We start from the raw sequence: 24,465 nt of genomic DNA on the forward strand, positions 1-24,465 counted from the left end.
GTTGTTAACTGCTTGCCACTTAGCAGGGATTAGCTATCTGGGAGGGGGCAGGACAAGTTCACAGAACAAAAGATAGGTTTAGAACTATCTCTTTTGACTTGGAGTGATGCGATTTATCTAGGAACCAGAATCAATATTGCTATTTTATGCCCTTGTATGGCTATAATCAATAATATCTCTATAATGGCATAAGAATCAGATCCATATTTCAGTAAATCGCCCTTGCAGTCCAAGGCACGGCAAAAGCTACTTCCTTGGATTCCTAAAAAGCACAATGAGTTCGTTCGACACACCAAACCTCCAGCAACCTGGGGAATCCCCGCTTGCTTTGTTTTGATTTGTAATAGAACTCCTGCAAGCACTGTAAGAACTGCCAGTTCTTAGTGACATCTTTATTGATGTCTTATGTCCAAACCTTACGTCAAACTCGGCGCCTTTCAGGTATAAATATACCAACGTTGCCTTAAGCAAATACACGGTGGTGGATTTGGAGCAGAGCAGCTAATCTACTTGCCGAGAGCCCAGCAGATGCGAAGAGCCCACGGACGCTGCCCCTCCTCTTTGAAGCGCTGAGAAAGACGCTGTCTTTTCTCCTGCCGAGAAAATCCAGCTCCGGCGTTTCCAGCCTACCCTTGCGGGCGACTGGGATATCGAGTCCTGATAGAGAGATACCAGACCTCCTACATTCTATTCCCAAGGTACAGTGCTGACTAAACCCTTGGAGAGAATTCTTGAACCAGACTCTTAGCAAAAACTACTTAACTAAACCTTACTTACTTACTCCTACCCACGTATTAGGCTTAGGTCAGGTACACCGGGGTAGGCGTATTTTAGAAGCACCAGTTGAGCACGTTAGTCAATGTATATATGTATATATATATTTTATCCATTTTAAAGTGTCTTATGGCTGAGAAACCATATCCATGCTTTTACAGTATTACTTCATAATACTCCATTTACTGTATGTACTTTACTTTATATTAAGTATTGCAATTGTGGCAATTCATTTCTCTTGCATGAGAAGGAAGACTGCTCAATAAATATTACCTTTTATTGAAAACGCCCGTCTCTCTCTTCTCTGCACTCTGGTGAAACTAAGAACGCACATCTGACTGAGTGAAATAGCTGTCTATTGTTTTCACACGACTCTAGATATTTACTCTTATTCTGAGGGAGCAAAGTTGTCATGTTTATGCGGTTGTCGGAAGCTGAATCCCTTCTTGTCTGAGCCAGGGAAGCTGATCCCTTCCTATTCATTCAAGAAAGTTTCCAGTGACCTCTGAGCTAGCTGGCGCAAACCTAAATTAAGTCTAACATAGTCAGTAGAGACCTAGAAGACCTCAGTCCTACGTCTACAGTGCTGTTTATGTTACTCCAATGCGCAGGGCCTATAGGGAAAATAGGAACTACACTACATGGGGCCCAACGTTTGGTAAGGCGATAAAACTAACGCAAGACGCTAGAGTAACTCAGTCGTGCTTTTTCACACAGACCCTTTTTCCCGTAAATACTCCAATAGACGTCTGGAGTGGGTGAAAGGTTAAAATCCGCAGGAACTTAGTAGGAAGAGATTCCCATGTAGAGGTTTTGGTTTAGTCAACATTGAAGGATACAGTGTTCCAAAATATTGTGCACCTAATCTTTTGTTTCCTTGAAACTTGATCTGCAACAGAAAAACCTTTCTGACAGAAAATGCCAGATAGTGATGACGATAGGGAGGCAGCTAGAATAGCAGCTCAACTAATAGAGGAAGACACAAGTCTCCTACAGAATGACCGGAATGCTATTCTCATTCCGGTCATTATAAGAAAAACTATAACTCTTAAACTTATAGAAAATGGACTGACAGCACGAGGTGGTACAGTCATTTTCGTGATAGAGGCACACGAATATCGGCAGACAGAGGTATTCTATTCATGGATAAACTTTCCAGTGGCAAACGCTACAACACATGAGTTCCACTATTACAAAATAGAGGAACCTCCGGAAGAATACACTCCTTTCGAGGATGTGGAAATTCCACTAAATTACCAAGAGCACCTGCTCTGGTTTAAAGGCTCCCTAAAACATAATGATCACATCACCAGGCTCGGTCCACTAGGTAGACCAGGAGCAACGTGGCCGGTTCTAGCTAGCTACACACCACATCCAGACATCGAAAACATTTCAGACAAAGAACTTTTAGCCCAGCTAAAATTACTAATTAAAATTCACAGACAGTTAGTCCAATATGTAATGCGGACTGCAACAGTCCAACCAGCTATGAACATTCCACAGCTGGCCCCTCATCAGGGGAACACAAATAAAATTACACCACAGAACATACAATCATGTCTTTGTAAAACACCCGCAAAACGGGAACACATTCCATTCTGGCTAGCACACAAGATAACTCAGATAGAAGCAGTATTCCCGAATACTACCCCTAGTGAGAAACACAGAATTCTGACTATCTGCCTTCCAATGGGGGTCGCACCACATGTGGAGGACTGTGACACCTGGGGCACAGTCTTTGCTTCCATCTACACAAAAACACATGGTGTTCCGTCTCTAGCGGTGATACCAGATGTACTAAGACAGATTCAAAATGAATACTGTCCAGAACCTGCTTTAACTCTTGGTATGAAATTACTGAAAGACTTCAAGCAGGTCTCGGCTATATTATTAGCCAACATAAAAGGAGAAGCAGCATCTGTGGCGATCCGCCAAAAATTGAAAGAAACATATATAACAGATCAACCAATTGAACTTGCCAGAATCATAGAAAAATCCTATGAAGAACTAGGTAGAGATAGTTTGGGTGGGAAACTGGTAAAACTACTTGAAAATTCTGAAAAGATATTTATTAAAAATAATCTAAACACTCCAAAAAAGAGCTGGGTTGGAAATAAACAATCCACTCCCAAAGAAAAAAAATTCCAGTCCAGAGGAAGGTCTCCTCGGCGGAGGGAAAGAACTCCGAACCGAGAACACCAGTCTCCCCATAGGGAGCCCTCTGAAAAAAAATGCACCCTTAGAAATAGGGATAATTTGAAAAAGCCTGATAGATATCAAGATATTAATACACGTCCCTCACAATATTTTTCGCAGAAATCGGAAAGATGAGGACGGTCAGAACACAGGGAAGAGCACGTCAAGTCCAAAGACAAGGAACCTGCTCAAAGTAAAAAATTACAATTTCTAAGAAAGAAGGTATCCAGTATTAAAATAATCAAACATGTCGAGGATACTGAGGACACAGCTGAAAAACGGAGAGTGGGCACAGACAATGCTAGACAGTGCAGCAGAAGTGACCATAGCTCGCAAGATCATGATGAATCATCTGGAGACAGTGGACACGAATGAATACATTCAGTTGGAAACTGCAGATACCAGAGTTAGCAAACCTCACAAAATATACGAAATACCATTGCGTATAGAGGGAGATAAGACTAGAAAAGTAAGGGGTCTGTTTTGGGATAACCTCTCAAAAGGCTATGACAACCTATTAGCTGAAGAAGACTGGCCACCAGAGTTTGTCAGGGAGTGCCCTCATGGCGAAGAAATGATTATGCCTGCCTTCTCAAATCATATTCCAATAGACAGAAAATATATATATGCAAGAAAATGGGCAGTAGCTCAAGCACCTGCATTATATAAAAATCATGTAGGATACGATGAGGACTCTCCTCCTCACAAAATCCAGTAAAAAATTCAACCAACTGCACAAAGAGAGTACCCAATTAAGCAAGAAGCTAAAAAACAGGTCAGGGAGATCTTAGATCAACTTGAATACCAAGGGGTGATTGAAACATGCACCTCTCAAATGAACAATCCTTTGTTTCCTGTCTCCAAACCGGACAATACATATCGTCTAGTCTTGGACTACAGACACCTTAACTCGTGTTGCAAGACATTTGCGGTACAAAATTCGCACAGTGCGGCACTAATGAATAACATAAATCGCAAAAAATACAAAACAACATTAAACATTTAGAATGGATTCTTTTGTCAAAATATTGCACCAGAAAGCAGGTATTTGACTGCTTTCTCAATAATGGGGTCACTGAAAAATTTCTGTCGACTCCCACAGGGATTCAAGAATAGCCCAGGATTATTCTCAGCCAGAGTAACAGAATTACTACAAATGTATGATGATGAGGCATTATCTTATGTCGATGACATCTATTTCACAGATGATGACCTGGATACTCACTTGAAAAGAATGAACACCATAATACTTGGGTTCGCAGCAGAGGGTTACAAATTCAACTCTAAAAAGTTCAGAATTGCCCATCTAACTGTCCTATTTTTAGGATACAAATTATCAAGTGAAGGCAAAAGCCTAGCAGACAACTTCTTAGAGAAGTGCGCTGTACTCCAAGCACCAAAAACGCTGAAGAACTTACAATCGATACTAGGCTTCCTGAATTTTGGAAGAACTTACATTCTAAATTATGCAAAAAGGGTTAAACCTCTCTACGAATTAATAAAACCTGATTTTAAACCAATCAACTGGACTCAGAAACACACAGAAATTTTGTGATCACTGCAAACAGACATGTTAGCTAAAACAAAATTAGAAACGCGTGACAATACACGCAACCTTGTAATTCGAGTCATCCCAGGAAGATGCGGATTCACATACCTGACCTCTAATGAGGGAGAAACTTTACCAATAGCTTACAAATCACATTTGTACACACAAGCAGAAAAAACATTCAGTCTTACAGAAAATACTGTAAAGGCAGTTCAGACGGCTGTAGCAAAAGAAAGAGCCCTAGCCCAAGGCAGAGGAATAACTGTTTTCACAGCAGAATCAGCCTTTGAGGCGTTATTCAGCCCAGTAAATCTAAAAACAGTGGCACTAGATCCAAAATGGATACAGTGGGAAAATTCTCTTGCTGCAGAAGAAGTGACATACTATTATGTCCCAAACATGAAAAAACTGAATGATTTGAAATATGAAGAAGAATATCCTCTGCCAATCGAAATTCTGCCTCTCCAACAGTACTCTTGTATAATCTATACAGACAGATTTGTACAACATCACAATGTGGATAATAAATCCTACAATGCAGCATGCGCGATTGTTAAAGGTCGCTGGCTCTGTGGTAAACTCAGACCAAAAATAACAAAAACTGAATCACTGAGAAACTGTTCGGCTCAGCGAGCTGAAATCAGATCTTTAAAGATTGCACTTGAAAATGCCGATCGTGAATTCCCGACACTAATAGTGTGCAATTCGCATTTCTACGTCAAATCTTACAATAAAGACTTGCAGAACTGGGTTCAAAACGATTACAAAGATGACACAGGTGCCACAATCAAGCATAAAATGCTTTGGGAACAAGTAGTTCTTTTACAAAAAGAACTACAAAAGACTCACGTGATACACACACTGAGTCATCAACGTGATGGCGTTCACGTTGCAGGGAATTCATTTTCTGATACAGCCACAACGAAAGCAACTCAACGGGCTTCCGTAGCCACAAAAAAGCGTTCAGAAAAATACATAGACGGGGAAACCATGCTGGCGGTAAAAACGTCTTCAAAAGGCAACTGTGCAGCATCCACTCAATTATACATACGTAATTGACACAATATCCGTTCCTTTTGCTCGAATTCCTGGAGTGGGGGATAGGGTGATTCCAACACGAACCGGAGAATCTTCTACCTAGAAGAAGCACATATGGGGTTGGGTCTGAGGCACCAAGAGATCCTGAAATCTCTGATGGAACTACAATCGGAGTACTGGTGGCCGGGAATGAGCATAGATATCTACTATTTTGCAAAGAATTGCAAGGACTGCAACAGGGATCGCAGTTTCGAACCAGTCCAGCCTGTAGCCCAGATACCACTATTAGAGAGCATCAGGCTTTCTATATCGTATAAATCCAGTGGGAAAAATGCGTCCCCATAAAAATTAAGACTAAATTCACTTAAAATTGTGGCCCCAGCGCTCGGCTGACGCCAGAACTGTTATAAAAGATTTGCGAGTCTTTATCGGCACATACGCAATTGCCGTGCTACATTCTGACCAGGGTCCTGCTTTTAGCTCTCAAGCTTATAAGGAGGCCATGACCAGCATGGGCATTGAATTGCGGTACTCTTGTCCCTTCCATCCTGAGCGAAATGGGATTGTGGAAAGAAAAAAACCGAGACATAAAGCAATCTATAACGGCAAAGGTACTAGGTTCGGGTGATGGGTGGGTCCAGCATTTAATAAGTGTCCAACGCAGTCTTAACAATCTGCCAAGAAATTCTCTAAAAGGTTTCAGCCAGTACAAACTATTGTTCGGAACTAGAATGTATATTCAGGATTTAGATAGTCAGACTTCAGTGGTAGAAGAAAAGAAAAAATGTTTTGACATCAAAGATCGTTTGGCTGTTTTACAGGACTTAAATGAAACAAGAAAAGCCTTGACCAACATATAATTAAAACAACAGCCATCAACCACTGAAGATACACCACCTGTCCCAGCAAGACCTGTCTGGATTCCAAAGATTGGGGATCTGGTTAGAGAGAAGATAGCGGTGAAGAAGGAATTTGGGCCTTCTTACAGAAAAGCAGTACCTGTCTTATCTGTCAACAGAACGAGATCAGTTGTACTACCGCCCCTTGCTGGTAAAAAGGAGAACCGAGATGTATCCATCTACTTGGTAAAACCACAATCATGTGGCCAATAATAAGTAGTAGGCCCAGTGGACTCCCAAGAAATAGCAGAATACCAACATTTGCTACAATCTAAGAGGTTCAAACAGAGACACTAATCACATTTGATAAACCTGCAGTGAATAAAAAAGGACTATGCAGCAATGCAATGGAACTTGTGCCTCTTGAAACCCAAATTGAAACAGTTCATCAAGAAACACCAGTCTACAACGATGTAGCCTCAGACTCAGACTATGCTAATGAAAGAAAACTTGAAAAAGCAATTCCAACAATTGACAGAACGGCATCTGGCTACTTCATCAATTTCGATAACTTTTCTGAAGATCCAAGCGAACCTGAAGAACAGCCAAAAACAAAAACTTTCAAAGACAAAGCAACAGAACTCTTTCATCAACGCCAGGAAACCTATCTGATTTCTCCATGGATTGACTTTTGGATTGTGTTAGGTGTACTTTTCCTCCTGCTTTGGCTCATCATGGTACTTTGTTTGGGAAGATTCATTGAGGGAAAATACAGTACAATGGACACAGCAAGTCAGAACATCAACTTGGTCCTAAAGCCACACAAGTCATCTCACATCAAGAAAAGAGTTCTATCATCAGTGAATGTCACAGCCATTCCAATACCCGTTGGGGTAGTTTGGGACAAAACGGATTACGAAATCTATGGCCCAGCCGAACTCTTGAAATATCCTCATCAGTTTAAGGTTTCATTAAGTGACTTTGTAAAACCAAGTACTTTCTCTGATGATTGGGACTTTGAAAGCATAAATAATATGATGTCGGATTTAGTAATGTCTGCAAAATTTACAGAACATGATTATTTACAGGGTTCATCGAACTATGAACAGATGTATTGCTATAACCACTATGCACATCACTATTTGCATAAATATGCTCAACCTAGAAATGTTTTTAAATATAATCAATGGGAACATTGTGCAACTCCACCTAAAAGCAGTTAAAAAACATTTTATGTGAAATTTCCATACTTCTCAGGGTTTAACACAAGTGATGCAGAGACATTCTAATATAAACTGTTAGATAAAACAGGGACAAAAACTATGCTGACAAATACTAAATTGATTTATTCGGAAACATTTTATGAAAAAATGATTACATTTGGTTTTGATTTCTGGAAAAACAATATTGAAACAAAAACCATCTGGGGTACAAAAGAATGGCAGGTCCAAGTTTTAGAAGCATTATTTCGAGCCTGCATGATCCTAGAACAAATAATGTTCTTGAATGACACCATTCAACAGACTACTTGTCTTGGCCTAGCCAAGATTAAAGACTTAAACAAACCGTCTATTCCAATGCCAATACCTGATAATACAACAACAGATATTGAGACAGACGTATCCCAAATTGTACATTAAAACAGAACAGATCCTGATTGGAAAAAGTGGTTAATCTGGCCAACAGACACAAATAACTGTCAAGATAGATTCCTGAACAAAATACAGGGGTTAAAAATGACCTGACCCTAGATACTCCCAGAGACAACATCCAGGGATAGTAACAACATACAGTGTAGGGAAATTATGCCTTGAATGGCTACAAACATCCACACTGGCAGAAATCAAGCAACACTTGACTTTACTTAAAGACGGTGCTGACTTGCGTGATTTCATAATGGGACCACGCAAACAGCGTCAAAAACGTTTCATAGCGGCCAGTATATACGCTGCGTACAACGAAGCCTGGAAAATGACTCAAATTGAGACAGCAGAGAAAATACGAGAAATTGATCGTATTCATTTGGAAAAATCGCTTTCTGTTGTGGACAATGGGTTAATGACTCTGTCCTCCAGAATATATTCACTGGACAGTATTGTATCATCTGCTATCGATATAATAGACCAGGACTTACTAATGTTACAACATGGCCAGTCCCAATTACGTTCTATTGTACAGCAGCTAGGCTGGACGTTGCAAAACCTGCGTTCAGGCATTGTACTCTATCTTTAACCTTACTGATAAACAAATCAGTTTGGCACAGAAAGGAGCAGACTATATGATTCTGAGCATTGAAAAACTAAACTTGAGAGATTACCATTGACAATGTCAGAAAGACCTGTCATTAAATGGATAGTACACGGAATATTCACAATTCCGATAACAACTTTCCAATTTAAAAAATGCCAGGAGTATATACCAGCAGGCCAGTAGGAAAGATTTGGTAAAGGGTACATTAAGTCATCATGGAAATTACCTTATACACACACATGTTATAGTGACAAAAAAAAGAGTGTATTTCTTAGTGGTAATAATTGTAAAAGATCACTAAGCGGTATACTTCTGTGCCAAGGTATTAATTTGCATGGGGCCTGTGAGGGGACTTCGAATAACCTTTCATGCCACCAGCACGGCACACCTGCAACACAAATAGAGCCATTCTTTAGACAACTTTCTAACAGGAGTTACGTTCTAATAACGGACCACAGCTGTTGTGGCATGGTGCCAGGGAAAGCATATCTCGTAAGCGTTAGTTCCATGGTCACTTGCTGTATGCAAGCATTGTATCCAAACGACCCTGCAGATACAGAGGCGACGATTTGGCCGTCCTTGAATATCTCTTCTATACAAATTGATACTTTAAGCAAAATGAAGTCTGTGCTTTTACAGACAACAGTGCCTATCACGTCATCAAAAGAAACGTATGATCTTCAAGTTGCAAGGACAACAAGGGAGATACATAAACCTTTATCAACTAATTGCCCCGTGCATTTCGTAGAAGTGCTAAGCCAAATCCTAAATATGTCTGATGCCAGTGGTATCGCACATGTATTTAAGACAATTTTTTCGGGACTGGTAACACCCTTCGAAGCAGTCCTGGGCATCTTTTCAATTTTGTCCATTCGGTTTTTGGTGGCCTACCACTACTTTTGGGACTCGTAGCAGGAATTTTATTTTTGACTCTTCTGCTCCGATATGGCAAGCCAAAACGCAGACATGACTCCAGCAATGATGGAAGAAACGATCCTAGCTATTCGCTATCGGGACCGCATAACTAAAGTCCTTGGATTAGCCCGGCTAAGAGATCTAAATATGACCTGGTTTCTTTCATTCAGACCTATATGGCAGAATTGCATCTTACATGTGCTTCGATGTATGCTATGCGGAGAAGAATGCGTTTTGGACATGTGTCTTACACTACAATCAGCAGTACCAATGGATGTAGATACTTTGTTGAGTCCTGTAACGGCTCATGCATCGTGTTGTCCCCAGCGGTTACCAATCCTGATGACGGCATACGTTGAAACTTCACCACTACGATTAGGTGGGAGTGAAGAAAGAAATGAGAGCAACATCACCCAGGTACGACCTTCTGTGAGCATTGCTGATCCTGAGATCGATGATAGCAATCATTCTCACGACTGCACCGTTGCAGCATTTTCAAACTTGGTCGAACTTTCACCTGAAGCTGTAGACTGTTTTTTTGCACATCTGTCTGAAATGATGTTCTCCCCTGAACAGAAAGAATAACTTTTTAAACAAACCGGCACACAGCGTTCCCTAGAACTCTGAATTCGGCCTTCAGCTTTGATAAACAAGAGCTACTGAAAAACATTTGGAACTATTTTTTCCCCTGAAAACGAAATTATTTTTTTCCAAATTCCAAAATATTTACCTTTTTTCTGGCACATGTACTCTGCTTAAAGAAGAACTAGTCATAAAGAACAGAGCTTCTATTTTTAGTAGATCTAGAGACAAAATATTACCTCAACCTCTAGCACAAGCGCAAGCAATTGCATTTATATGTGATGAAATAGTCTCAACCTTCTCTTCTATATTAAGAGACTTTTCATGTGTAATTTTGCAAATCGTTCAGCTAAATATATATGCAATTTTTTTGTTACTGAATGATTACACTGCTTAAAAAAAAGTACAGTACCAATAATCTTTCGTGTATTTCGCATACACCATTTCGAATGCAAAAATTAATTTTGGGGTGGGTTGGAATACACAAGCACCTTTATATGTTTACCATTGCTTAGTTTTTAGTAAATGATGGACTTTAGATCGTGGAGTGGGTGATGTGTTTTATCTTGGAACCCGAATCAATATTGCTATTTTATGCCCTTGTACGGCTATAATAAATAATATCCCTATAATGCATAAGAATCAGATCCATATTTCAGTAAATCGCCCTTGCAGTCCAAGGCACGGCAAAAGCTACTTCCTTGGATTCCTAGAAAGCACAACGAGTTCTTTCGACACACCAAACCTCCAGCAACCTGAGAAATCCCTGCTTGCTTTGGTTTGATTTGTAATAGAACTCCTGCGAGCACTGTAGGAACTGCCAGTTCTTAGTGACATCTTTATTGACGTCTTATGTCCAAACCTTACGTCAAACTTGGCACCTTTCAGGTATAAATATACCAACGTTACCTTAAGCAAACACATGGTGGTGGTTTTGGAGCAGAGCAGCTAATCTACTTGCCGAGAGCCAAGCAGATGCGAAGAGCCCACGGACGCTGCCCTTCCTCTTTGACGCGCTGAGAAAGACGCTGTCTTTTCTCCTGCCGAGAAAATCCAGCTCCGGCGTTTCCAGCCTACCCTTGCGGGTGACTGGGATATCGAGTCCTGAGAGAGAGATACCAGACCTCCTACATTCTATTCCCAAGGTACAGTGCTGACTAAACCCTTAGAGAGAATTCTTGAATCAGATTCTTGGCAAAACCTACTTAACTAAACCTTACTTACTTACTCCTTTCCACGTATTAGGCTTAAGTCAGGTACACCGGGGTAGGCGTATTTTAGAAGCACCAGTTGAGCACGTTAGCCAATGTATATATGTATATATATATTTTATCCATTTTAAAGCGTCTTATGGCTGAGAAACCATATCCGTGCTTTTACAGTATTACTTCATAATACTGTACGTACTTTACTTTTATATTAAGTATTGCAATTGTGGCAATTCATTTCTCTTGCATGAGAAGGAAGACTGCTCAATAAATAATACCTTTTATTGAAAACGCCCGTCTCTCTCTTCTCTGCACTCTGGTGAAACTAAGAACGCAAATCTGACTGAGTGAAATAGCTGTCTATTGTTTTCACACGACTCTAGATATTTACTCTTATTCTGAGGGAGCAAAGTTGTCATGTTTATGCGGTTTTCGGAAGCTGAATCCCTTCTTGTCTGAGCCAGGGAAGCTGATCCCTTCCTATTCATTCAAGAAAGTTTCCAGTGACCTCTAAGCTAGCTGGCGCAAACCTAAATTAAGTCTAACATAGTCAGTAGAGACCTAGAAGACCTCAGTCCTACGTCTACACTGCTGTTTATGTTATTCCAATGCGCAGGGCCTATAGGGAAAATAGGAACTACACTACAGGAGATGACAAGGAAGGCTCCCCTAATTCATTCATAGGACCTTCCAGACAACAAGGCCCCAGTCATGAACAATAAAAGGGAAACCCTGTTTTAACCTTTTAGGTGGGAGGAGGGTTCACCTAAACAGAGGAGTGGCTTGGGAGTTGAAGGCAGGGTTTTGCCAACTTGAAACGGAGGCTCCAGTATAATTTAGTATTAAGTCAAAGAAGAAGTACTGCAAAAGAAGGTGTGATAAAATATTTTGGTTCGGGTAAGAGAATTTCCCCAATCACAGGCTAGTACATGGGTTTAACCTAATACCTCCACTACCACTTCATCAGAAAGGTCTCCAAACTGCAGCTGTGGGCATCATTAGTATTTTTGTTTTTCAGAAACAAACTCTGACTTTGGAGTTACTTGTGGAACTATCTTCAGCTGCAGCCTGCAAAAATTGCACCGCTGGAGGAATCCAGGCTGCAAAAAAGTGATTCAGTATGTACGTAGAAATCTTCAGTGGCAAACGTTTCAAGCCGATGAGCAACCTACTTTGGGTGTGTAATTCTGCTTTCTGCTGCTCTAAGCTTTTTTCCATCAAAAATGACTTCAGAAGGACCTCGTCTGATGGTTATCTGACCTCCTTGAGAACATCTTGACCACCAACTTCTACAGAGACCCGCTGAAGATTTTAGAGATTAAATTCAGCGGGCCTGTTTCTCCACCAAGGAAAGGGAGTAAACTCCCCTGTTGCCCTGACAGAGATTCCGCCCGCCAAATTTATAAATGACAACTAAGTGGGTGGTCATTTATAAAGCACTTGCAGGAACCACCTTTATTGTGATTCCTGTCAATGACTCCTGCAGTTTAGTGGAGGGCTCCGCAAACAGAATGGAATCCTGATTCAAAGTGTTTTCTTTTTTGATTTTCAAGAAGAAAGTTTGTAAACATGATTTACTTTTTGAAAATAAAAATAAGATGCTTCTTACAGCATAGACTTCCTCTCCCATGGTAAGGGGAGCATGTAACACTTTTCACTGCGCCTTACTGAGAGGGCTATACAGACGTGATGGGCAGTGAAAACTGACCTCTAATACCGGGCACTCAAATCAGGTGGGTGGAATTACAGGTCTGCCTCTGTTGGACCTTAAGCCACAGGGCCATTGGAGAGGTTTAATCAAGGTGGAGGTGGAGTGGTCTTTGCCATGAATAATTCCATGGTCCATCCGAATCTATAAAGAGCGGGTTTACTATTTTCTTGGTGATAAAGATATATTATCATTGTTGCAATGAGTTATCTCTACCACCAAGAGATAAATCTCTCTGAAGGTAAATTTTCCGACCAGGTCAAACCTGGTTTCTGAAGCACACCCACACACCATCAACTACTCTATGACCAGTTGACTGCAGTTTGCTTAACGCTCTTTTGACGTTCATTTTAAATTTGAACTTTAAAACGTAATATTTACGGTTCAACATATTGGATTTTTGTTATTTTGGTATCCATTTATATATGAATGCTGAGAGATTTGAACAGCTATATGAATAGGGGCAAAGTGCTTGAAAAACAATGGACTGCAATTCAATCCAGAGTAACTGGACTATTTGTAATCCTTCTCATCACCTTGTGTGTGCTTGGTTTGAGATGGTGTACAACAGCACTCATTTTGTCACAACTGGGACATATTTTTACTCATTAGACATTGATCCATAGCAATAGAGAAAGCTAGAAAGAGAATAAAGGTGAAGGAGGAGAAATTTAGTAGGGTGAAAAAGAGACAAGGCAAGTTTAATAAGAAATTCACAACAGTAGGATAAAGAGACAACAAATGTATGCTATTGGAAAAAATAGACAGAGGTAGAATGAAAACTGCACAGCCTCAGTACTTTGAAACGCTGGCATTTGCATTGTGGGCCATGGGCTCCTAAGAAAAACTGCACTTATTTATTTATAAATTAAGCACTGAATGTAGTCATGGAAATTAATGGTGTCTAATACTTACTTGTACAAAACAAGGATGACAACTATTATGGATATACCAATGATTACAGCAAAGGATATACCAATGATTTCTCCTCCCGTCAGTCCTACAAAAGCAAAGTGAGTAATTTTGTTAAGTTTCTGCAGTATTCATGCCAACACATGCATTGTATTGCATTGTATTAGAACACAACATTGTGGTTTAAACTGTTGTTTCAGTATCAGTTGTATAAAGCATTCTTAGGGCCTAATTACGGGAATAGGTGGTATTTATTGCACATGATTAACAATGATACCATGAGGTACATTATTTATCGATTGCAATACATTTGACCTTTTACGAGTTGATGGGGCATTACATGCAGACCTTGGCGTTTAACACACAAAAATCCTCATGATACAGTAAATAGCATAAAAGTACCCCCCCCTTCAAATTTTGTCAGGTTTGACCTGATAAAATGTAATGAAGGTTGAGTAATTTAGCGCATCCGATAATTATTGGTTGGGTTAAATACATAGAAACTCATAATTCTTACCCCTGCATAAGGAGGGGATTGCACAAGGGTCAACATTATCAATCCAACTCATAATCAGGCCCTTATTCTCTTTGTTAAAATGTTTGTTTTTCCAAACGTGGGTCTATCTTGCTTATAAAGAACTGTGATACATTTTGCCTTCCCGCCAGACTTTGCCCGTTACTAATAAGTGTTTCACCACAGAACATTTGCTTTCCTTGCCTCCTCGTTCAACTGCTCCTGGTCACGGCTAAAGGCTCAGTGTTGTGGTCTTTGTTCATACGTGGATGGTCGCAGGACTTGAACGAAGGCCAAAGCCACCTCCCTAAATTAGCAAATCGTAAAATATGCTGCGGAAATATGCACCAAGGATCCAACTTTTTAATATTTATTTGTATATATTGGATAGTATTTTCATACATGTTCTACTCCTAGAGGCAGAAGGGGAATGGGTGAAGGGTCTAAAAGTCCTGTACAGTGACTTTCAAATAGTCAAGGAGAAATAAATAACAAGCTTGAAGGCAGATATATAAATGGTTACGGGTATAGGATTTGAGTGCTAGTGGAAAATAGTTGGTGGAAGGAACGCTTCGGGGAAAAGTTTTACGTTTTTTCCTGAAAGTTCATTGCTGCTGTCAGATTCAGAGATAAAGAGGAGGCGATTTCAGAGACTGTGGTTATTAGGTTTCGCCTGGCGTCCACTGCGCAGCAGTGTTCGCGCAGGCGAAATCTTATGTTAGACAGTACGGGGCTTTGTCCCGCCTCTCTCTTCCATTGGCTAGCTCCATAAATGGAGGCTAGCCATTGGAAGAGAGATGTGTCAATCTTCGCGGGAGCAGATGTGTGGGCGTTCCGCTGTTTTTTCAGCTCTCCGCCCCTTTGCGATCGTCATTGCGGCGGTGGGCGGTGTTTTTTTTTTTTAAAGGTTTGCCTTGTCTGTTGAGGGCGTACCAGTTCCCCTTCCCATGAAACACATATTTCTGCTGCGAAGAGTTCCCAGCAGCAATCTCAGAGCCCTTCCAGGCATTTGCTGAAGTCCAAGCAGCCACCATGCTTGGCAAGCGACATGCGGAGAGGGGAGCGCGCTCTGGAATTCATTTCCTATCCGCAAAGCTCTTTGAATTTGGGGGCCTTTATGATCACAAAGGGAACTGTGAAGCGTTTGTTCTTACTGGGCTTGAATTTTCCTCCCCCCCTCATTTGCCTCCCCTCCTCCAATTTATTTATTTATTTCATGCGATTTTATATAGCGCAAACATTTCCCGAAGGTGTCATGTTTCAGTCATGACCCCGGTCGGTCCGGAGTTTACTACCCCCCACCCTGCCCCTCCCTCGGCTTGCCACACTGCCCCGCAGCACTCCCTCCAGGAGCCGCGACTGCACACACACGTACCAGTACCTGGCATGGGATCAGCTGTAGGTTTCACCATCTAATAATCAGTATACAATAGTTCACTTCTACCAGGCTGGCATTCACGGGTTTCAGACAGAGCTGCAAGTGGCTTCATTATAGACATGTTATTTTCAAGGCACGAACCAAAATATAATGAGTAAACAAAGGTTTAAATCAGCCACAGTTCGCGTATGCCGCAGTTTGCAAGTGAACTTAGGGACTTTAATCAAATCCTGATCACATTCACACAAAGCGCCTCTCTTCACTGTTAGCAGGAGCATGGCCGGTAATGCGACCCTTCAAGGTTTCAATGAACAGCAGCACGAGTCTTGACTCTTTGTCACTGATTGGAGAGGAAGCAGGTGTGTTATTTGTCTGCAGCAAACATACACCCTTGAATTGAGAGCTCTCAAACAGATATGTAAACATAAGGAGAGAAGGTGGAGGAAAGATTACGGTGAAAATAGCAAAAATGTTTACAGATTAGCCTTACGCAATTATAAGCAGGCAATAAAAGTGACCCAGTCCAACTATTATCAGGAAAAATCTCTTCAGCTGCCAGTTCCTCCAGGGAAATCTTTAAAATGTTTAAATCTTTGGTTACCCCTCCTACCCCCGCTATGGATTCAACTCTGGCACTCCCGCGCTGCAGGGACCTGGCAAATTTCTTTGCCGCAAAGGTAGCAAATATCTATGCATCCTTTCAGGTGACTGCCATAGGTCCAACCCCCCCCCTGGCACAAGACCTACCTATGCTTAATGAATTCTCTCCCCTAGACGGTGCCAAGGCCCAAGTGCTTCTGGGGAACTTGAAATCTGGATCACCAAGTGATGTAGCTCCACCAACCATCCTCAACCTTGTCTCAGACACAGTGGCCCCTGTGATACAGGATGTGATTAATACATCCTTGGCCGCTGGAGTAGTCCCACCTATGTGGAAACAAGCAAGAGTAAGAGCGTTATTAAAAAAGCCCAACCTCAACCCTGATGACTGTGCCAACTATCGTCCCATCTCCTTGTTGCCAACTGTTAGCAAGATCGCTGAAAAACATGTCAACTCTCTTCTATCCACCTTCGTTGAAGCTAATAATCTGCTACATTACACCCAGACTGGGTTTAGATGCAAACAGGGCACTGAAACGGCCCTTGTGGCAGTAGTTGAGGAAACAAGGAAGATTTTGGACGAAGGGAAATGTGCGGCCATACTACTATTAGACCTCAGTGCGGCCTTTGATACCGTTAATCATACGATTCTTACTCAGAGATTGAGTAATGTAGGTATCACTGGGACCGCACTGAATTGGCTTTGCTCTTTCCTGTCCAATCGGACCTTTTCGGTGTTTGAGGATGATATAGTTTCTCCTCCAATACAGCTTCAATGCGGTGTTCCCCAGGGGTCATCCCTCAGCCCTACTCTATTTAATATTTACATGAGACCTTTGGCTGAGGTGGTGCTACCCTGGGGAGTACAATTGGTAACCTATGCTGATGATACTCAGCTTATCATCTTCCTGTCCGGGCAGGAGGCGACTTATAACAACCTATCCTCCTGTCTTAGCAAAGTCCAGGAGTGGATGAATGACTCTTTTTTGAAGCTAAATGGAGCTAAAACAGAGGTCATGATGTTAGGACATAAACCACCTACCTCTGTGGATGTGTGGTGGCCGGACTCCTAAGGGGCAGCCTCCGACCCCTAAAGGGCAAATCAAAAGCCTAGGAGTATGGCTGGACCCAGCCCTTAACTTTCAGGTCCAAGCCCGGAAGGTAGCAGGGACTGGATATGCCCTCATGAGAGCACTCAGAAAGATTTTAGGACTACTTCCCTTTGAGGCCAGAAGGATCCTAGTACAATCCCTTATCTTATCACGATTAGACTATTCCAACGCAGTCTATCTAGGGGCTCCTAAAGGGACAATCAAGATCCTACAGACCATCCAAAATTGTGCTGCCCGAATGCTATTAAACATCCCACGCAGAACCTCTGCCAAACCAGCATTGAAGCAACTGCACTGGTTGCCTGTACAACAACAAATCGAATTCAAAGCAATGACTATCGCTCATAAAGGCCTGCATAATTCTGGACCAGACATTCTTGTACCTTTGTTCAGTCCAGTAATAAGAACCTACTGGTAATCCCCAGGATCAGGAGATCGCGCACCGGGGGCAGGCGCTTTTCTTTACAGGCTGCAAAACTTTGGAACAATCTTCCAGACGCTATTCGCTTGGAGGAGCACCACCTCAGGTTTAGAAAAATGCTGAAAACCTTCTTATTCTGCTAAAATTAATGGAGATGAATGGACCACTTAAGCGCTTTTGAGATCACTTCTGAACCTGCTTAAGGACTCTCAAGGCCTGCTGAATACTTCATAGGATTCCCCTACTGCACCAAAAGGACTGACTTGCTGCCTGAAGCCTGCCCTGTGCCCTCAGAGGACTGCCCTGTTGCTTGAGATCTACCTTTCTGCTTGCACACAGGACTAGCAAAGTGTCTCCAAGGGCTAGTTGGCAAGCCTCCTGATTAGAGCCTCAGGGACATAAAGAGCTCTAACCATCTTTAACCCGCACCTGAAACCAATCTGTATCCTGATGCTTCGAGTGATACCCCTCTAGTCGTAGAACCTTGGAAGGGGTGCAAAAGGTGCACACATAGCCCAAATACAAAACATGGGAATATTTTCAGCCAAAAAGTGCACTGAGAACCGAGAGGAGATCTGAATCTATCTGCTCCCCAAGGTCCATCACAGTGGTTCGTCTCTAAAGCAGAAAAAATGTTCAGTGGCTCCACTTCGGATGGGTGTCTGGCCTTCTGGATCCCTCGTCCGATACAGCCTGCAGATTCTTCCCGCCGGAGATTTTCGACTTCCATGAATAAGACTGATTCACTCCTCTAATTACTCAGGTAGTACCCATGCAGTCCAGCAATCACACTGTCGCCCTGTGCATTCCTCCTAATCACCCAGACAGTCCCAGGCCCTTAACTAATTATTCTACCAAAACTCCAGCACTTATAAATTACCAAGCACTCTCCTTGCAGTACTCTAATCATCCAGTCAGTACCCATGTACCCAGGCACTAACTCATGCACTTATACAATCCTTTGAGTGCTACCTATACAGTTTAGTAATCTCCCTGTTACCATCTATGCACTCCTCCAATTATCCAGCCAGTCCCATGTCCTTATCCAATCACTCTGCCAAAACCCAAGCACTTATACATTCACCATGCACTCTCCTTGCAGCACTCTAAGTATCCAGTCACTATCCAGGTACTCATGCAGTGACCCAGGCACTAACACATGCAGTGCTACAATCACATGTGCACTTTCCAGCTTTCCTCTAACCACCTACACACTACTAATTCACTCCTCCAATTCCCCAGCCAGTGCCCATGCAGTCTAGAAATCACACTGTCACTCCCTGTGCACTCTTCCAATCACCCAACCAGTACCATGTACTAATCCAATCACTCCACCGATACCCAAGCACTTATAAATTCACCATGAACTCACCTTGCAGTACTCTAATCATCCAGTCTGTAATCGTGTACTCATGCAATTACTGAGGCACTAACTCATGTACTTCTACAATCATTTGACTGCTACCTGTACAGTTTAGTAATCTCTCTGTTACTACCTATGCACCTCCAATTATCCATACAATTCCATGTCCTTATCCAATCAATCAGCCAAAACACAAGCACTTATAAATTCACCATGTACTCTCCTTGTAGTACTCTGAGTATCCAGTCATTATCCATGTACTCATTCAATGACCCAGGCACTAACACATGCAGTGCTACAATCACATGTGCAATATCCACATCCAATGTCCTCTAACCACCTACACACTACTGATTCACTCCTCCAATTACCCAGGTAGTAGCCATGCAGTCCAGCAGTCACACTGCCACTCCCTTTGCACTCCTCCAATAACACAGCCAGTACCATGTGCTAATCCAATCATTCTGCCAATACCCAAGCACTAATAGATTCACCATACACTCACCTTGCAGTACTCTAATCATCCAGTAACTATCCATGTACTCATGCAATTACCCAGGCACTAACTTATGCACTTCTACAATCCTTTGGGTGCTACCTATACAGTTTAGTGTAGGAGAGTTGGATCTGCTCTTATGGTTACCCCAACTTTTGCAGCTGTTTCACTGTTTTTCGACTTTAGTCTGGCCGGGGTCCTTCTATCCAGGACCCCAGCCTTGCTGCTGCCTCTCTAAATTGATTCCAAGTACTTTAGGTACACTCCAGTTTGGTTACTGGGGTATCCTTATGAGTCCCTCGTATATGCTACCTTAGGTACCTAGGGCATAGTTACCCACGAGGCGTACCAAGGGCTGCAGTGTGTATTATGCCCTACCCTTTTGAAGCCTTCCAAAATGTCACCAGAGGACTGTTACTGCAGCCTGGGTAAGGTGGTGCATGCACCCCTTACTTAGATATAGGTTACCTAAATCTACCTTAAATCACTACTCATATAAATATATCAGTCACCCATATGACAGGCCTTATCAGTCCTGAAGGCAGGATGCTGGATTTTGTGTGAGAGGGTGCCCATGCATGAGCAGGGCCCCTCTTCAGCCTTTGGAACCTATTCTCTGGGGCTGTTCTGTGATGCAGCCAGACCATATACTCTTAGGTGCATTATAACCTAGCGGTAAATGCTAACTATGGAATGGTTGCAAGGAAACATGTTGTGCTTGGAGTCAAACACTTTGAAATCATACCCCCCTGCCAGTCCTGGTGGCAGGGGTATGATTCCACCCTTCTAGAGGGAGAGACATGTCCACACGGTACAAGCGGTACCAGTTTAAAAGAGCCCTTGCATCACAAAATGTATGCTGCAGCCACAGACACAAGTCTGGCCTCCTGCTGCTGGATGAAACTCTGGCAGGGGAGGCCTCAACAATAGGTTTCCTGTCACAGGGATGTGTAACCCCTCCCAGACAGGCTTTAGTGTATTGGGGGTGGGTGGGGCACTCCAAGAGTTGTTTGAAGTCTGCACTGGGGGTACATTTGGTGTCCCTGTGCATAGCCCAGTTCCAACCGGTTGCAGGGGCTACCAGCCCCTGCTCTAGGATGAAACTGGACAAAGGAAATGGGTTTAGCCACCCCTCTTTCCAAACCCTCCCATAGGTGTGTCCCCAGAGTATGTCCAACCCCTTCCTTGGGGATAAGAAATGAACCCCTGGCTACAAGACTTTAGATTACACATGGAAGAAACTCTGCTACAGATATCCTGGAATTTCGATGATCTACACAACTAGATGACTGAAGATCTCCCTTGGAGTAAAGGAGTTACTCCCCTGCTTGACAGGCACCAAAGACGCATTTGACCGGTCTGCATCTCCGAAGTTCCTGCCGGACTCTGAAGAAATTGCAGCCCAAGAAGTGGATTTTCCCAACTTCTCTGAGGCCGACCTGAGTCCCCAGCGAAGCTGAGACCCGCAGCCCTCGTGAGTACCCTGGAACCTGAAGCCCTGGACACCGTGCACATTTGCAAGTGAATTAGATTCTCGACATTCCTTGAGGCTGTGCATTGGGTTACGTGTAACCCAGATCCCGAGCACCTTTTCCACTGAAGATTGCTGGCCTACAATCCACGAGTATTCCGTGAGCTGGCCCTTTGTGTTTTTGCTTGAGGTACCTTTGCGATCCCTGGTCTGTTGACTGATGGGTCTCTGGGAAGGCAACTTTGACTTTCTGTGGGTTTTCCTGGTAGCTCCAGACATGCCCTGACTCTCCACCACTTGGTGAGTCCCTCTGACCTTGCTGGTCCATACCAAAGCATTTCTTCACTTTCTGCTTGGTTTGCTGTTATTACGGATTGTTGGGTCCAATCCGGTCACGGACGCTGCAGCACTCAGCATCCTTTGTTGGACAGCTCGAATCCAGCCCCTGGTTATCATCAACACCTCCTGGTCCTCATGGCTTCAAGGTCAAGCTTCACCTCTTCAACCTGAAATCACCCGGCATCCGTGAACATTCGTTTATCGAGCCCCTTGTCAGTGACCAAGACTCCGTCCCCTCTGCTTTCAGGTTCTTCTCATCTTCGGTCCAGGCTTGGATCACACCGGACACCTTCCACTTCGACGGCAGTAGTACTTTGCAGCGGATCGTCATTGAAATCAATGATGATTTCTGACACCAAAAGACACCTATCAACCCGGCTTCCCCGGGCAAGGTAACTCGAGTACTCCGGTGCTCCCATGGGTGTTGGCCCTAGAATACCCTAAATCTAAAGGGATTTGCTTTAAGTCCTCTCCTAGGTGTCCTTAATCTTTAAATTTCCAACCGCGACTTTCCCCACAGAAGCTATCGGTGATTCGCAACTGTCTTCTCACACTGCAAGCGCAATACATGGGTCCCTTGTGCCACTAACTAGGGTGGCTCCTTGTGGTCCCAGCGATTATACAGGCTCTAGGTCTTGTGGCTTGTCACGTCGTGGTTCTTATACCACTTTCTTAATATATGGTTTGGTACGCTCCATGGGCTGAACGTATATTGTTCTAATTTACAGTGCTATATTGAGTGTAACGTATGTGCTTTGACCTCTAGCCTCATAAAGAGACTATTAGGGTGTGTATACAATAAATACATTTCATATATACACCTGGTGTGGTTGTCCTTTCATTTAGCCATTCGAGAGACTATAGACTGGTAAAACAAGCTGATTTATATTCCTTCAAGCATGAAGGCTGCTCTCCATAGCTACCACTAGGATAGCTTTAAAATAAGGTTGTTTTTAACCTATCACGTCTAAGGGTTGTTTGGACTGCTGCAAGGTGCCCACTATAACTAGTGGACATCGCATGCAAGGCCAACTTCTCACATTGGTGTGCAGGAGTTGGGATTCAAGCTTGCCATTGTTTTACCAGATAATCACAAGTGAGTGAGTAACTGAAAACCTCTAAAGGTACCTGAGCTACATATAATACAAGTTTAAACTACATTAAGTTCTTACTGAACTTAGAGTTGTGTGTCAAGGGCTTAGCACACCCTTTCTACCACTCAAGAGAGTTTAGAAGCCAAACTATAGTAGGTAGGTGCATACACCACACCTCACTAGTGATGTCTTCAAGGCCAGGAACCAGTGGGTCCCTGCCAGATGTCAGTAGGTTACTCGCATCTAAGTATGACAACCTCCCATTCTTGGAATTAAGAACATTATGTACTACTAGGAGATTGAAGAGAGGCAAAAGTGCAAACGCCTCATAGAGGTCCTGCTGTTGGATGATCTCAGGAAGGCCTCAGGGCCTGAAAGGGTAGAAAGAGTGGGTGGGGCAGCAGATGAGGAAAGGCCCATGGGTAAAAATGACCTGGACCTGACTTCTGAAGCTGACCTGGAAGGTGACAATGACCTTAACCTGAAAAATGCAGCTCCATCTGGAAATGAGGAAGAATGCCATGAAGGCCCTCTCTTTGTTCCACGAGGGAGAGTTGGAGGTGTGCTGGAGTTCTGGACTTTTTGGTTCCGTCCAGAGGTGTCAGGGTACAACACCCAAAGACCCCGGAGTCCCACCTGCCTTGGTGCACAAATGAACAGAAACACGGGCTTCTCGATGGTGGCGTCAAAGACCAAAGGTTTATTACTGCAGGGACACAGAAGTCACAGAATCTACACACGGGCAGAATCTAGGAGACTGTTCGATTTGTACAAAGTGGGTTGCTCCTTATATACTAAAAATTGTGCTCTAGGCAAATATTTCACATGTCGGTACATTCCCAAACCTTTGTGTCTCTAAACAATAAATATTTGGCGTTACACAGGAACTGTCGATAATATCTGATACCAAACATCACGAAGAGGGGTTCCCACCAGTCCATCACAATCCCTTGTCAATATTGCATTCAAGACCCGGACCGCCTTATCGTAAAGTTCGTTACCTCCCCCTAATAAAGGCCCAGAAGGAAAAGGAGCAGAGCCAGGTGCAGAAGATAGAAAACGGGATAAGAGATGTTTGTGGGTTGTAAATGGGCAAGGCTACCGGCTTCGGCCGCCTAATCATGATCAGGTACAATGGACAGGAAAACCAGTTCAGGTGGGCTGGCCTCGGGCAGAGGAGGCAGCCTTTGTCGAGTCATGCAGCTTCAGCGTGATCTGGTTTAAGGTGCACGTGTCATGTAAGAGGTGAATCTCCGGCTAAGGCTACGTGTCTTTAATCAAAGTGAAGTGAATGAAATGATCAGAGGCTATTGCATATGTGAGGGCAAGGAACCACAAAAATGGCGGCCACGATCTAAGATGGATGCCGTGTGTGTATCAGAAATGTGTCAGTGGAAGGAGTGCTCTTGCTCGTAGCGTAGCGAAAACACTAGGATATACTAAATGGATCATTTGCGGTTCGCTGATACTAATTTTATGTATTTCCGACAAACTTAAAAACACGGGTTCAAGTCGTCACGGAACCGTCACGGAACCTCAGACCCTCCTTTTGCCCTTACATAGGCAATTACTCAATCTATGTCTGAATCTAGTTCTATGTTCATCAGGTCAGTGACATGCTGTTGTATCATCATCCTTTCTCGTGTCTTTTCTCCAAACGCAGGTGGTTTTCTAAAACAGGTTGTAGCACAAAGACTACACAGAGC

At 42.9% G+C, this 24,465-nt stretch overlaps 1 protein-coding gene across 3 annotated transcripts in view; it reads right to left on the minus strand.

Annotated features, from left to right (window-relative positions):
• Positions 1-24,465, minus strand: part of LOC147701285 (uncharacterized) — a 525,848-nt gene that overhangs the window by 254,493 nt on the left and 246,890 nt on the right. For all 3 annotated transcript variants that reach the window (XM_086928608.1, XM_086928609.1, XM_086928610.1), the window contains exon 4: positions 13,975-14,059. In XM_086928608.1, the coding sequence (XP_086784734.1) occupies positions 13,975-14,059 (85 nt within the window). The remainder of the gene's footprint in view (positions 1-13,974; positions 14,060-24,465) is intronic.

The sequence above is a fragment of the Lissotriton vulgaris genome, chromosome 7, assembly GCF_964263255.1.
Source record: "Lissotriton vulgaris chromosome 7, aLisVul1.2, whole genome shotgun sequence".
Lineage (NCBI taxonomy): Eukaryota > Metazoa > Chordata > Amphibia > Caudata > Salamandridae > Lissotriton > Lissotriton vulgaris.